We start from the raw sequence: 13,212 nt of genomic DNA on the forward strand, positions 1-13,212 counted from the left end.
GAGGTACTTCAAGTCCCATCATCCATGGTATGCCCTACTCCAAACCACAGTAGGATGTAGAGTGGGTTATAGGGGCTCTGTGTGCCAAGTTTGGTTTTGTTCGGACATTAGATGAGGGTTGCAGCAGTCTTGGGAAGAGAGTGGAGGTACTTAAAGTCCTGTCATCCATGGTCTGTCGTCCTCGAAAGTACACCAGGATGTAGAGTGGGTCATGGGGACTCTGTGTGCCAAGTTTGGTCTTGATCAGTCATTGGCAAGGGTCTCAGTGGTCTCAGGAAGTGAGTGAAGTGACTGCAAGTCCCATCATCCATTGTCAAATTCTTCCAAACCGCACCAGGATGTAGAGTGGATTATGCGGGCTCTCTGTGTAAATTGTGGTCCTGATCCATCATTGTTGGCAGTTATAATGGTTTTAGGAAGGGAGTGCAGGTACTGCAAGTCCCATCGTCCATGGTGCATCCTCTTCCAAGCTGCACCAGGATGTAGAGTGGGTCATGGAGACTCAGTGTGCCAAGTTTGGTCTTTATCGGTAATTGGATGAGGGTTGCAGTGGTCTCAAGAATTGAGCAAAGGTACTGCAAGTCCCATAATCCATGGTCCATCCCCCGCCAAACCACACCAGGATGTAAAGTGGGTCATGAGAGGTCTATGTGCCAAGTTTGGTCCTGATCAGTCATTGGATGAGGTTAACAGCGGTCTCAGAATGTGAGTGATGGTAGTGCAAGTCCCATCATCCATGGTTCATCCTCCTCCAAACTGCAGTAGGATGTCCAGTGGGTCATGGGAGCTCTGTGTGCCAAGTCTGGTCTGTATTGGTAATTGTCTGACCCAGCCCCCTCTGGCTTTTTCCTTTCCTCTCTTTGTCATCTCGGAATTTTGGAATTGAGGCTGGCCAATCAGAGACCATATGCAAATTTCCTTCTCATGTCCCCGTTTCTGTCATGAACTCTTTTCTCCACCAGAGGCTCCTCTTGAAGCTGGCCAATCATAGACCATATGCAAATAGCACCACAGCGGCAGCCAATCAGAACGCTGGCACATACTCTTCCCGCCACACTTTTGTCCTCCGCATACAAGTTTTGACTTTTATTATATACATAGATAGATAGATAGATTTATTTACAGTATTTACAGTATTTGTATTCCGCCCTTCTCACCCCGCAGATTATAATGTACACATACATGGCAAGCATTCAATGCCATAGACACACAACACATATAGACAGACAGTCAGAGACTATTTAACATTCCAATTTTCTGGCCATCGGGGGAGCTGTCGCTTCACCATCCATCTGCAACACTGATGAAGTACTTTCCACATTCCCCGAATACTTTTGATGGAAATTTTATGACTTCATAAATTTGTTAAATTAGCCTCCCCACATATAGGTGGTACCTAATTTTCCTACTTGACAGATGCAACTGTATTTCATGTTGCTAAGGTCGACAACAAGCTACACAAATTGGCCAGAGGCTCACTCCGACCCAGGCTGCCTTCGAACTCATGATATTTCGGTCAGTAGTGATCTTAATGCAGTTGACTCCAAGCCAGCTGCGCCACAATCCCGGTGCTGTCATTGTGATATATCTTACTTACTTACTTACTTACTTACTTAAGCGATCCCTCGTAGCCCGAGGATGATGGTCCTCTAAATGTAGTGTCATGGCATGCTTTTGTGTTATATTGTGTTACTGTATTGTTGGGTGGGGCCTCATGTAAGCCGCACCGAGTCCCCCTGAAGGAGATGGAGCGGAGTATAAATAAAGTATATTATTATTATTTTTATTATTATTATTATTGGCAGTGGGTTCGTAGGTGGCTGCAGAGTCCTATTCTTGATCCGCATGTTCTTCCACAGTGAGGACATCGGTTTCCAGGTGGAGGGCAGTTCCAGTCAGGGTTGCCTTAATGACTCTTCCTCTTCACACGTTTCTTCCTTCGCCATCTATTCGTGCCTCTTCGAATTCCACAGCACTGGTAGTCACAGCTGACCTCCAATTAGAGTACTCAAGGGCCAGGGCCTCCCAGTTCTCTGTGTCTATGCCACAGTTTTTAAGGTTGGCTTTGAGCCCATCTTTAAATCTCTTTTCCTGTTCACCAACGTTACGTTTCCCATTCTTGAACTGGAAGTAGAGTAACTGCTTTGGGAGGTGGTAATTGGGCATTTAGACAATGTGGCCAGTCCAGCGAAGTTGATGGTGGAGGAGCATTGCTTCAATGCTGGTGGTCTTTGCTTCTTCCAGCATGCTGACATTTGTCCGCCTGTCTTCCCAAGAGATTTGCAGGATTTTTCGGAAGCAACGCTGATGGAATCATTCCAGGAGTTGAGAGTGACGTCTGTAGACAGTCCATGTTTCGCAGGTGTATAACAGGGTTGGAAGGACAATATTTATTTGCTTTATTTGTATACCACATTTTTCAGCCTATATAGGCGACTCAATAGCTTTATCAACAAGCTCCTTGGTCTCCCTACAGATGTCCTGGTCCTCAAACACTCTCTGCTTCATTTGGAAAAATGCTGCACTCGCAGAGCTCAGGCAGTGTTGTATTTCAGTGTCAGTGTTGACTTTTGTAAGCTGTATTTCTGGCATTGCAGTGGGATTGGCTGGTGATTGCTGGAAAAGCACTTTGGTTTTCCCGAAGTTCAGTGAGAGGCCGAGCTTCTCGTATGCTTCTTAAGGTGTGATATACCACCCTCCAGAACCTAGGATATACCTAGAATAGTGTCTAGATCAAGGAAGTAATGGTGTCCCTCTATTCTGCTTTGGTTAGACCTCTTTACCTGGAAGCATACTGTGTCCAATTGTGGGCACCACAGTTTAAAAGAGATATTGACTCTAAGCTGGAAGATATCTTGAGGTGGGCCACTAAAGGGATCAAAGGTCTGGAGACCATGAATCCTATGAGGAGTGACTTAAAGAGCTTGGGATGTTTAGCCTACAAAAGAGAAGATTCAGAGAAGACATGATTGCCATGTTTAATTCTTTGAAAGGCTGTCATAAGGAAGAGGGAGCAGACTTGCTTTCTGCTGCCCTGGAGATTGGGTCTCAATGGGACAATAGGTTCAAATGACAGGAGAGGAGATTCCCCCTGAACATGAGGAAGAACTTCTTTACTGTAAGAAGAGCTGTTCAACGATGGAACTCTCTGCCTTGGAGTCTGCTGGCTCCTTCAGTGGAAGCTCTTAAACAGAGGCTGGATGGTCATCTGCCTGGGGTGCTTGGATTGTGCTTTTCCTGCATGACAGAAGGGGGTTGGACTGGATGACTCATGTGGTCTCCTCCAACTCTATCGTTCTATGATTCTATGATTTATTCAGTAGGTGTAGATGCTCATGTAGTCTCAGGAAACTCATAGTAGCTTCACCTTAGGGTCACCTTGTGGTTTCTTCCAACTCTGTGAACAACAACACCTACACAAGCAGGAGTTTGGACTAGATGGCCCTTGCAATCTTTTCCCAACATGTGCTTCTACAATTTCTGTAGACCACGGTTCCTTCGTTCTCGGCTATGAGCAATTGCAGAGAGAACGGCTGGTGTCACTCTTGAATGGCATTTCCATTGTGTGGCCGGTGCTCAAATTATAGGGTACAGCCAAGAGAACCTGGTGTCTCTGCTATTTTTAGAGAACTATGGGGGCATGATTCAGCTAAAATTGGGGGAATTAAGCGGCTGCTAGTCTTTCCGCTTGCAATTCAAACCGCGTAGGCTGGTCACTAATTGAATGTAGCCGTGGGTAATTGAACGCAGCCACATGCCACAACTGGGGCCATGGAGTCCCCAAAGGCCCAGAGAGACAAGGGCAAGGAGGAGAACTTCTTCTTCTCTGTGTTACAAAGAGAAGTTCCCAATCAGAGGTTCAGAATCTATTTTGTTTATTTCTTTCCAGTTGTACAGTATCCAATGGCAATGCTAAATCAACAGCTATAGAAGAAGTGTTCTGAATTCCTCTTTTGCACACATTCAAAATACAACACCAAAATACAACGCTGCCTGAGCTCTGCGAGTGCAGCATTTTTCCGAATGAAGCAGAGAGTGTTTTAGGACTGGGACATCCGTAGGGAGATCAAGGTGCTTGTTTATAAAGCTATTGTCCCCCCAACCCTGCTATATGCCTGCAAAACGTGGACAGTCTACAGACGTCACATGCAGCTCCTAGAACAATTCCATCAGCGCTGCCTCCGGAAAATCCTGCAAATCTCTTGGGAAGACAAGTGGACAAATGTCAGCATGCTGGAAGAAGCAAAGACCTCCAGCACTGAAGCGATGGTCCTCCACCATCAACTCTGCTGGACCAGCCACGTTGTCCGGATGCCCAACCACCATCTCCCAAAGCAGTTGCTCTACTCTGAACTCAAGAATGGAAAACAGAATGTTGGTGGACAGGAAAAGAGATTTAAAGCTGGGCTCTAAGCTCTGGCATAGACACAGAGAACTGGGAAGCCCTGGCCTGTGAGCGCTCCAGCTGGAGGTCAGCTGTGACCAGCAGTGCTGCAGAATTTGAAGATGCATGAATGGAGGGCAAAAGAGAGAAATGTGCCAAGAGGAAGGCGCATCAAGCCAACCCTGACCGGGGCCGCCTTCCACCTGGAAACCAATGCCCTCACTGTGGGAAAACATGCAGGTCAAGAATAGGGCTCAACAGTCACCTAAGGACCCACCCTTGAGGATTATCCTACTCGGACAATGAGGCATTGCCTAAGTAAGTCACATTCAAAAACTGGAATTAGTTGAACTGTTAGAGTGCTCCTTTTCAGACTTTACGGATTTGTCAATCTCTCTTTTGATAAAGAGGTTGGAAAAGTGCAGAGGTGAAAAGAAAAAAAAAACCAAAAACAAGGATTAACAGTGATAAAACCAAAATCTTGAAAAAGTACCTAAAGCATCATTTCTCAACCTAGGGGTCAGGACCCCTGGGAAGGGTCTTAAGGGAAGCTTGAGAGGGGTCGTCAAAGACCAGCAGAAAACACATATTTTTGATGGTCTTAGGAACCCCGTTGTTCATAGAAGGTTGAAGATCTCTCCACTGTCCTTCTCTTTCTTTTTGGAAACAGAAGGCGAATCCTTCCACCAAAATCCTTTCTCCTGCTGTGACTGTAGGTGAACTATAAATCCCAGCAACTACAACTCCGAAATGTCAAAGTCTATTTTACCCAAGCTGCACCAGTGTTTACATTCGAACACATTATTTGTGCCAAGTTTGATCCAGATCCATGATGGTTTGAATCCACAGTGCTCTCTGGATGTAGGTGAACAACAACTCCCAAACTCAAGGTCAATGCCCACTAAACCCTTCAAGTATTTTCTGTTGTTCTTGGGAGTTCTGTGTGCCAAGTTTACTTCAATTCCATCGTTGGGAGCAAGCTTGTTTTCTGCTTCCTTGGAGACTAGGACACGGAACAATTGTTTCAAACTACAAGAGAGGAGATTCCATCTGAACACGAGGAAGAACTTCCTGACTGTGAGAGCCGTTCAGCAGTGGAACTTTCTGCCCCGGAGTGTGGTGGAGGCTCCTTCTTTGGAAGCTTTTAAACAGAGGCTGGATGGCCATCTGTCAGGGGTGATTTGAATGCAACATTCCTGCTTCTTGGCAGGGGGTTGGACTGGATGGCCCATGAGGTCTCTTCCAACTCTTTGATTCTTTGATTCTATGATTCTATGGTGGAGTTCAAAATGCTCTTTGATTGTAGGTTCATAACCCTATAAATCCCAGCAACTCCTACTCCCAAATGTCAAGGTCTATTTTCTCCAAACTCCACCAGTGTTCACATTTGGGCATATTGAGTATTTGTACCAAGTTTGGTCCAGATCTATCACAGTGCTCTCTGGATGTAGGTGAACTACAACTCCAAAACTCAAGGTCAATTCCCACCAAATCCTTCCAGTATTTTCTGCTGCTCATGGGAGTTCTGTGTGCCAAGTTTACTTCAATTCCATCATTGGTGGAGTTCAGGGTGCTCTTTGATTGCAGGTGAACTATACATTCCAGTAACTACAGCTCCCAAATGACAAAAATCAATCAAAATCTACCAATATTCAAATTTGGATGCATTGGGTATTTGTGCCAAATTTGGTCCAGTGAATGAAAATCCATCATGCAGATCAGATATTTACATGATGATTAGTAACAGGAGCAAAATTGCAGTTATGAAGTAGCAATGAAAATAATGTTATGGTTGGGGGTCACCACCACATGAGGACCTGTATTAAGGGGTCGTGGCATTAGGAAGGTTGAGAAACACTGACCTAAAGGCTAGAAGAGAAACTGGAAAGAGAAGGAGTTCCTTGTTGTATTGTAACCTGGCAATGTCTTGTCGAAGGCTTTCATGGCCAGAATCACTGGGTTGTTGTAGGTTTTTTCGGGCTGTATGGCCATGGTCTAGAGGCATTCTCTCCTGAGTGCAGGCGAAACGTCAGGAGAGAATGCCTCTAGACCATGGCCACACAGCCCGAAAAAACCTACAACAACCCACTGGCAATGTCTATTGCCAAGGAGAGGAACATATAGTCAGGTTCAGATGATATAAAGGCACCTGCAAATGAAGAGAATTTTGTGTGCAAAAAATTCATGGTTTGTACACCTGCCAGTCTATGGAACCTTCCTTTTTGTTTTTCCTTTTAGTTTGAATCAACCTTGGACATCCAGGGAAAGAAGGCACCCTTCTACTGAGCTACATGATGTGGAAATGCACCCAGAACCATTTCTGAATCTCTCATGTTATCGTTTGCAACCAGCAGCAATTGTGTGTACAACGGGTGAAAAATTCCGCTCCGGCAAGCCCATCTCTTCCTCTCCAACAGCAACAGCAGCAGGGTTCTTGAACTTTTCCGCCTTTCTCTGTGTTGCCGATTATTCCACCTTCCTATTGTTTCAGGACAAACGCTGGTTGTACACCGAACCACACAGAGGCGGAAAGGTTTGCGGAGTTGCAAGCAGGTGTTGCGGGGAGAGAGGAGGTCCACCGGCAAGCTCCTTGTCCCTTTGGAAAGCTTGGCTGCTCCTGTCCCTTTAAGAATACTCCAGCTGTTCCCTGACCAGGCAGAGAGAAGCAGCATCTAGGAAAGAGGCAGGCAGAAAGCGAGAGGGAGCTGGAAGGAGAACGCCGCCAGTGCATGCTCTCGGGAAACCTCTGGCCTTTTCCCAGCCGGGATACATTCTCTAAAGATGGACCGTGGGTGCCCTGGAGGTTAACTTTTGCTGACTTCACAGCAGGGAGGAGGCTTCCCACCTCTGTCGTGAATGGTCGAGCCGTCTCCTTTTCTGCGAGAAGTTTGCAAAGGGGGAACGAGAAGGGACCCACTTGCTGGACTTGATCTTGAAGTTAGCAAGGGATGAAGGGCAGGAGAAGCCCAGCCGGTCCTTCTTGAGCCAGCTTGGCCAGATCGAAGAGGCTCTGTCAGCCGGCAGCAATGCTTTTACCACATCAGGACCAAGGCTGGAGCCCAGAAACCACCGGGGAATCTTCTTTTGGCATTTGGGATTGAAAGAGCAAGGGTCGCGAACTGCCCTTTCCACCAGCCCAAGCTTTGAAACACTGGAAGATTGACCCTGGGATATAATCCACCATGAAGGGGATCTTCTATCTTCTGACCCTGATCCTGACAGGTGAGTGGAGCACAGACATCAAGGTCTGCTCGGGAGTGACTTTTCCACACCTGAGTTTTATCAGTGTCGGTGTCTTGTTGGTGATGCATTGATGCATGCTCTCTGGTGCATTGGGTTCGAAGACCAGAGAGAAAGAGAGCTTTTGTTGTGGGTCAGCTCTGGGTGTGTCTCCACTGGAAGGGAGATTGACCCCTAAGGGCAAACCTATACATTTAAGGGATTCATGTTGGGGGACCAAAAGGGCAAGTTTCACACTGGCATGTGCAAAGCAGTGCTTTTTTTGTGTGTGTTCCCAATTATGAATCCAGCAGAACTACTTGAGGTTGTTTCTGCTGCTTTTGGGTTTCCTGAATATTCTGCCCATCCTGTGCAATGTGCCTTGAAAGGATCCGAGGGGGGAAAGCCACTCTCTTATGGTCCTTCGGCTGCCCTGATTGTGTGGGCAAAGAGTGTCCCTGTGTGTCTCCAAAGGAGGGTTAAGTGCCAGCTCATCAGTGTCAAGTGTTTTCGAAGGATGTGCCCCAAACGCCTCCTCGCTGTTCCTTGTTTGGGTGAGAGAGGTCACTCTCGTCCTTTGAGAAAAAGGTGCTTTGGCAGAGAAATAAACAACCTGAGACCCACCGTGAAACATAATTAGGGTCCTCCGTTTCATCTGGCTTGAAGGGTCGGCTAGGGCTGGATATAATCACCACTTCCAAGAGTGTCTCTGGGGCTGTTTGTATTTTCTGAGTAAGAAGCAGAGGGTGTCGCTTGGCCAGATTGGAACATCCAAAATCCTAAATGCTTTTTTTTCTAATCCATTGGTTTTCTAATCCATTGGTATCTTAAAACCTATGGCTCTGACAAATTGAATATTACCAGGATAGAAATCCCATCATTATTTCACTCAACCAGTTAGCATGCTCTGGATCGCGGTATTCATCTGTGTTCTTCCTAGACGAGTTATTCTGCTTGCTGTTAAGGACTTTTGTGCCAGTGGAAGTGAGAGTGGGGAGTGTTTTCCATTTTTCCTGCCATTTCACAAAGACCATTGCACTTGCAAGAAGTTCCAGGGAAAGAATATGAGCTGGGAAGTAATGCTCCCCATGCTCTATTCTGCCTTGGTTAGACCACACCTGGAATATTGTGTCCAATTCTGGGCACCACAATTCAAGAGAGATATTGACAAGCTGGAATGTGTCCAGAGGAGGGCGACTCAAATGATCAAGGGTCTGGAGAACAAGCCCTATGAGGAGCGGCTTAAGGAGCTGGGCATGTTTATCCTGAAGAAGAGAAGGCTGAGAGGAGATATGATAGCCATGTATAAATATGTGAGAGGAAGCCACAGGGAGGAGGGAGCAAGCTTGTTTTCTGCTTCTATGGAGATTAGGACAAGGAACAATGGCTTCAAACTACAAGAAAGTAGATTCCATTTGAACATGAGGAAGAACTTTCTGACTGTGAGAGCTGTTCAGCAGTGGAACTCTCTGCCCCAGAGTGTGGTGGAGGCTCCTTCTTTTAAACTTTTAAACAGAGGCTGGGTGGCCATCTGTCAGGGGTGATTTGAGTGCAATATTCCTGCCTCTTGGCAGGGGGTTGGATTGGATGGCCCATGAGGTCTCTTCCAACTCTTTGATTCTATGATTCTATGGTAACTTAATTGCACACAATTACTTATGCCATTGGCGGAAGCAATGTCTTCTCTGCATGCTTTGAAACAGTTACATGCCCCCCTCTTCCTCCTGTTGACTCCTTGGAATAGCTGTTCCTTTGCCCTGCTTTTCAATAATCACACATTCCCATGCTAAAATGCAAGCCGGCTTATCCCAGGGCATGGTGTGTGTCTGGTTAAAATGAGCCAATTTTAGGCATCATAACCAGGTCCTCCTTCATGTGGATATATGCATGGCAGTTTGGAAGAAGCATGCAATATTTGCGTCTCTGTATGTCTGTGTGCTTGTGAGCGTACCATAGACCGAAAGGCACAGTTGTGCCATGTCCAGGCCTGGCGAAGCAAACCAGGGGAGGGGAAGCCGATGGGTGATTGAAGCCCACCATGTTGTCTACTTGAAGTTTCATCCGTCATTGTAGGAATATGAATGCCGGAGTCTGGAGGATGTGCAGCTGTCTCCCCTTGAGCATTTCGTGCCTCTGTTTTCCAGCATGATCCTTGTGAGGTTGTGCGCAGGGGCAAGTGGGACTCAATGGTGCAGCTGTCAGGTTCAGGGCAGCTAATGAGGTTGTCTTCCCCAAGTTGGAATGGCTTGAGAGGCAACCTAAGGCAAAACTGGAGTCTAGCTGGTGTCGGAGGGAAAGAAGAGATTCCAACATCTATTGCAATAGTCTGCATAATATAACAAAACAAATCGAATAACCACATCTGTAACCTGATTTTGCTTCATGAGACTCAGAGCGGGGCATGCTTGGCGTTTTCCCTGCTTTATCTGCACAACAATCTTATGAGGTAGGCTGAGCCAGGAGGAAAGGACAATGGGCCTTTGAGTTCATCTGTGGTTTGGGTCCAGGGCTCTGTTATATACAATGGCATAAGGTATTTCTTATATAAAATAGCAAAATCAAAATTTGCCAGTGTTTCTCAACCTAGGGGTCGGGACCCCAAAGGGGTCACCAAAGACCATCAGAAAACACAGTATTTTCTGTTGGTCATGAGGGTTCTGTGTGGGAACTTTGGCCCAATTCTATCATTGGTGGGGTTCATAACGCCTTTTGATTGAAGGTGAACTATAAATCCCAGCAACTACAACTTCCAAATGTCAAGGTCTATGTCCCCCAAACTCAACCAGTGTGCATATTTGGGCATATTGAGTACTCGTGCCAAGTTTGGTCCACATCCATCATTGTTTGAGTCCACAGTACTCCCTGGATGTAGGTGAACTACAACTCCAAATCTCAAGGTCAATGCCCACCAAACTCTTCCAGCATTTTCTGTTGCTCATGGGAGCTCTGTGTGCCAAGTTTGATTCAATTCCATCATTGGTGGAGTTCAGAATGCTGTTTGATTGTAGGTGAACTATAAATCCCAGCAACTACAACTTCCAAATGTCAAGGTCTATTTCCCCCAAACTCCACCAGTGTTTGCATTTGGGCATATTGAGTACTCGTGCCAAGTTTGGTCCACATCCATCATTGTCTGAGTCCACAATGCTCTCTGGATGTAGGTGAACTACAACTCCAAATCTCAAAGTCAATGCCCACCAAACTCTTCCAGCATTTTCTGTTGTTCATGGGAGTTCTGTCTGCCAAGTTTGGTTCAATTCCATCATTGGTGGAGATCAGAATGCTCTTTGATTTTAGGTGAACTATAAATCCCAGCAACTACAACTCCCAAATGACAAAATCAATCCCCCTACCAGCATTCAAATTTGGGTGTATCAGGTATTTGCACCAAATTTGGTCGAGTGAATGAAAATACATCCTGCATATCAGATATATACATAATGATTCATAACAGTAGCAAAATTACAGTTGTGAAGGAGCAAAGGAAATAATGTTATGGTTGAGGGTCACCACAACATGAGAAATTGTGTTATGGGGTCGTGGCATTAGGAAGGTTGAGAACCACTGTGCTAAATGGGATTGTTAATATTTTCAAGCTGTGGATGGTTGAAATATAAAATCCGTGGATATGGAGGGCAGATTGGCCTGCATCAATAGGAGCATAGTGTCTAGATCTAGGGAAGTCATACTACCCCTCTATTCCGCTTTGGTTAGACCACACCTGGAGTATTGTGTCCAATTCTGGGCACCACAATTCAAGAGAGATATTGACAAGCTGGAATGTGTCCAGAGGAGGGCGACTCAAATGATCAAGGGTCTGGAGAACAAGCCCTATGAGGAGCGGCTTAAAGAGCTGGGCATGTTTAGCTTGAAGAAGAGAAGGCTGAGAGGAGATATGATAGCTATATATAAATATGTGAGAGGAAGCCACAGGGAGGAGGGAGCAAGCTTGTTTTCTGCTTCCTTGGAGACTAGGACACGAAACAATGGCTTCAAACTACAAGAGAGGAGATTCCATCTGAACATGAGGAAGAACTTCCTGACTGTGAGAGCCGTTCAGCAGTGGAACTCTCTGCCCCAGAGTGTGGTGGAGGCTCCTTCTTTGGAAGCTTTTAAACAGAGGCTGGATGGCCATCTGTCAGGGGTGATTTGAATGCAATATTCCTGCTTCTTGGCAGAATGGGGTTGGACTGGATGGCCCATGAGGTCTCTTCCAACTCTTTGATTCTATGATTCTAGGTTCAAAACAATGTTCTTCCCCACAGAAGGTTTCCTCATCTAGACCCACAAACACTGAAATACCTGTGAGTGTATGGAGAGCGGGGCTCAGATACACTGATATATGTGGCCAGTGACCAACACTAGCTGGGGATCACTGGCACTGAAATGCTATACATCAGATTAGGACAGGCTGTGATGAACGAATTTATATGGTGACTCCTACAAATGGCATTTGTCCGGACAACCGTCTATCCCTAATCGACCAGGAGTAAAAGCTGTGAAGCTGATGATCCATCTAGATGGAAAGGCAGCCTTTAAATGCTTTGCATGATGATGATGATGACAATTTTATATACTATACAACTTATTTTTATATACTACCAATCTATGGATTCTAGAGAGCTTTATTCATAAGATTTTGGAGCGAAAGGCCACAGACCAAGAGCTGTTGCACTTTTACTGCGATTCAAACTGACACTGTAAGGCTCATATATTAATATAATATATTATGGTATTGATATATTACTGATGTGCTGTGGTAATAATATAATATATTGTATGCACATATAATATTGATAATAATATTATAATATAATACAATATAATAATAAAATATAAGAATTATGTATTGTCGAAGGCTTTGATGGCCGGAATCACTAGGTTCTTGTGGGTTTTTTCAGGCTATAGGGCCATGTTCTAGAGGCATTTCTCCTGACATTTCGCCTGCATCTATGGCAAGCATCCTCAGAGGTAGTGAGGTCTGTTGGAAATAGGACAATGGGTTTATATATCTGTAGAATGACTGAGGTGGGGCAAAGAGCTCTCTGCTGAAGCTAGGTGTGAATGTTTCAACTGACCACCTTCATTAGCATTTGAAGGCCTGGCTGAGCCTGGGAAAATCTTTTGTTGAGAGGTGTTAAGATGTGCCTGGTTGTTTCCTCTCTGCTGTTTTGCTGTTGACCACACCAACAACCACCATGTCAGGCTACACAGAGAAGCCATTGAAATCCACAAGCATGTGGACAATTTCAACAGAAAGGAAGAGACCATGAAAATGAACAAAATCTGGCTACCAGTATTAAAAAACTCTAAAATTACAACAGCAAAACAGCAGAGGGGAAACAACCAGGCACAAACAAATAGCCAACACCTGTAGGGAAAAGGTCCGCAAGGCTAAAGCAGAGGCTGGATGGCCATCTGTCAGGGTGATTTGAATGCAATATTCCTGCTTCTTGGCAGGGGGTTGGACTGGAAGGCCCATGAGGTCTCTTCCAACTCTTTGATTCTATGATTCTAGGTGTGACATCAACTCCTCCAAAACATTTCACCTGTTTTCTTTTCCTAGTAGGATTACTTCTGTTGCTAAGCCCAGCTAGAAGAATCAGAAT

General features: G+C 45.5%; 1 protein-coding gene across 3 annotated transcripts in view; it reads left to right on the forward strand.

The window, feature by feature from the left end:
- The first annotated feature begins 6,906 nt into the window (after window positions 1-6,906).
- GFRA4 (GDNF family receptor alpha 4) overlaps window positions 6,907-13,212 on the forward strand; it is a 231,845-nt gene continuing 225,539 nt past the window's right edge. For all 3 annotated transcript variants that reach the window (XM_060779448.2, XM_060779450.2, XM_060779449.2), the window contains exon 1: window positions 6,907-7,606. In XM_060779448.2, coding sequence (XP_060635431.1) covers window positions 7,567-7,606 — 40 coding nt within the window. In that variant the 5' untranslated portion in view covers window positions 6,907-7,566. The remainder of the gene's footprint in view (window positions 7,607-13,212) is intronic.

Source organism: Anolis sagrei, chromosome 5 (genome assembly GCF_037176765.1).
Source record: "Anolis sagrei isolate rAnoSag1 chromosome 5, rAnoSag1.mat, whole genome shotgun sequence".
NCBI lineage: Eukaryota > Metazoa > Chordata > Lepidosauria > Squamata > Dactyloidae > Anolis > Anolis sagrei.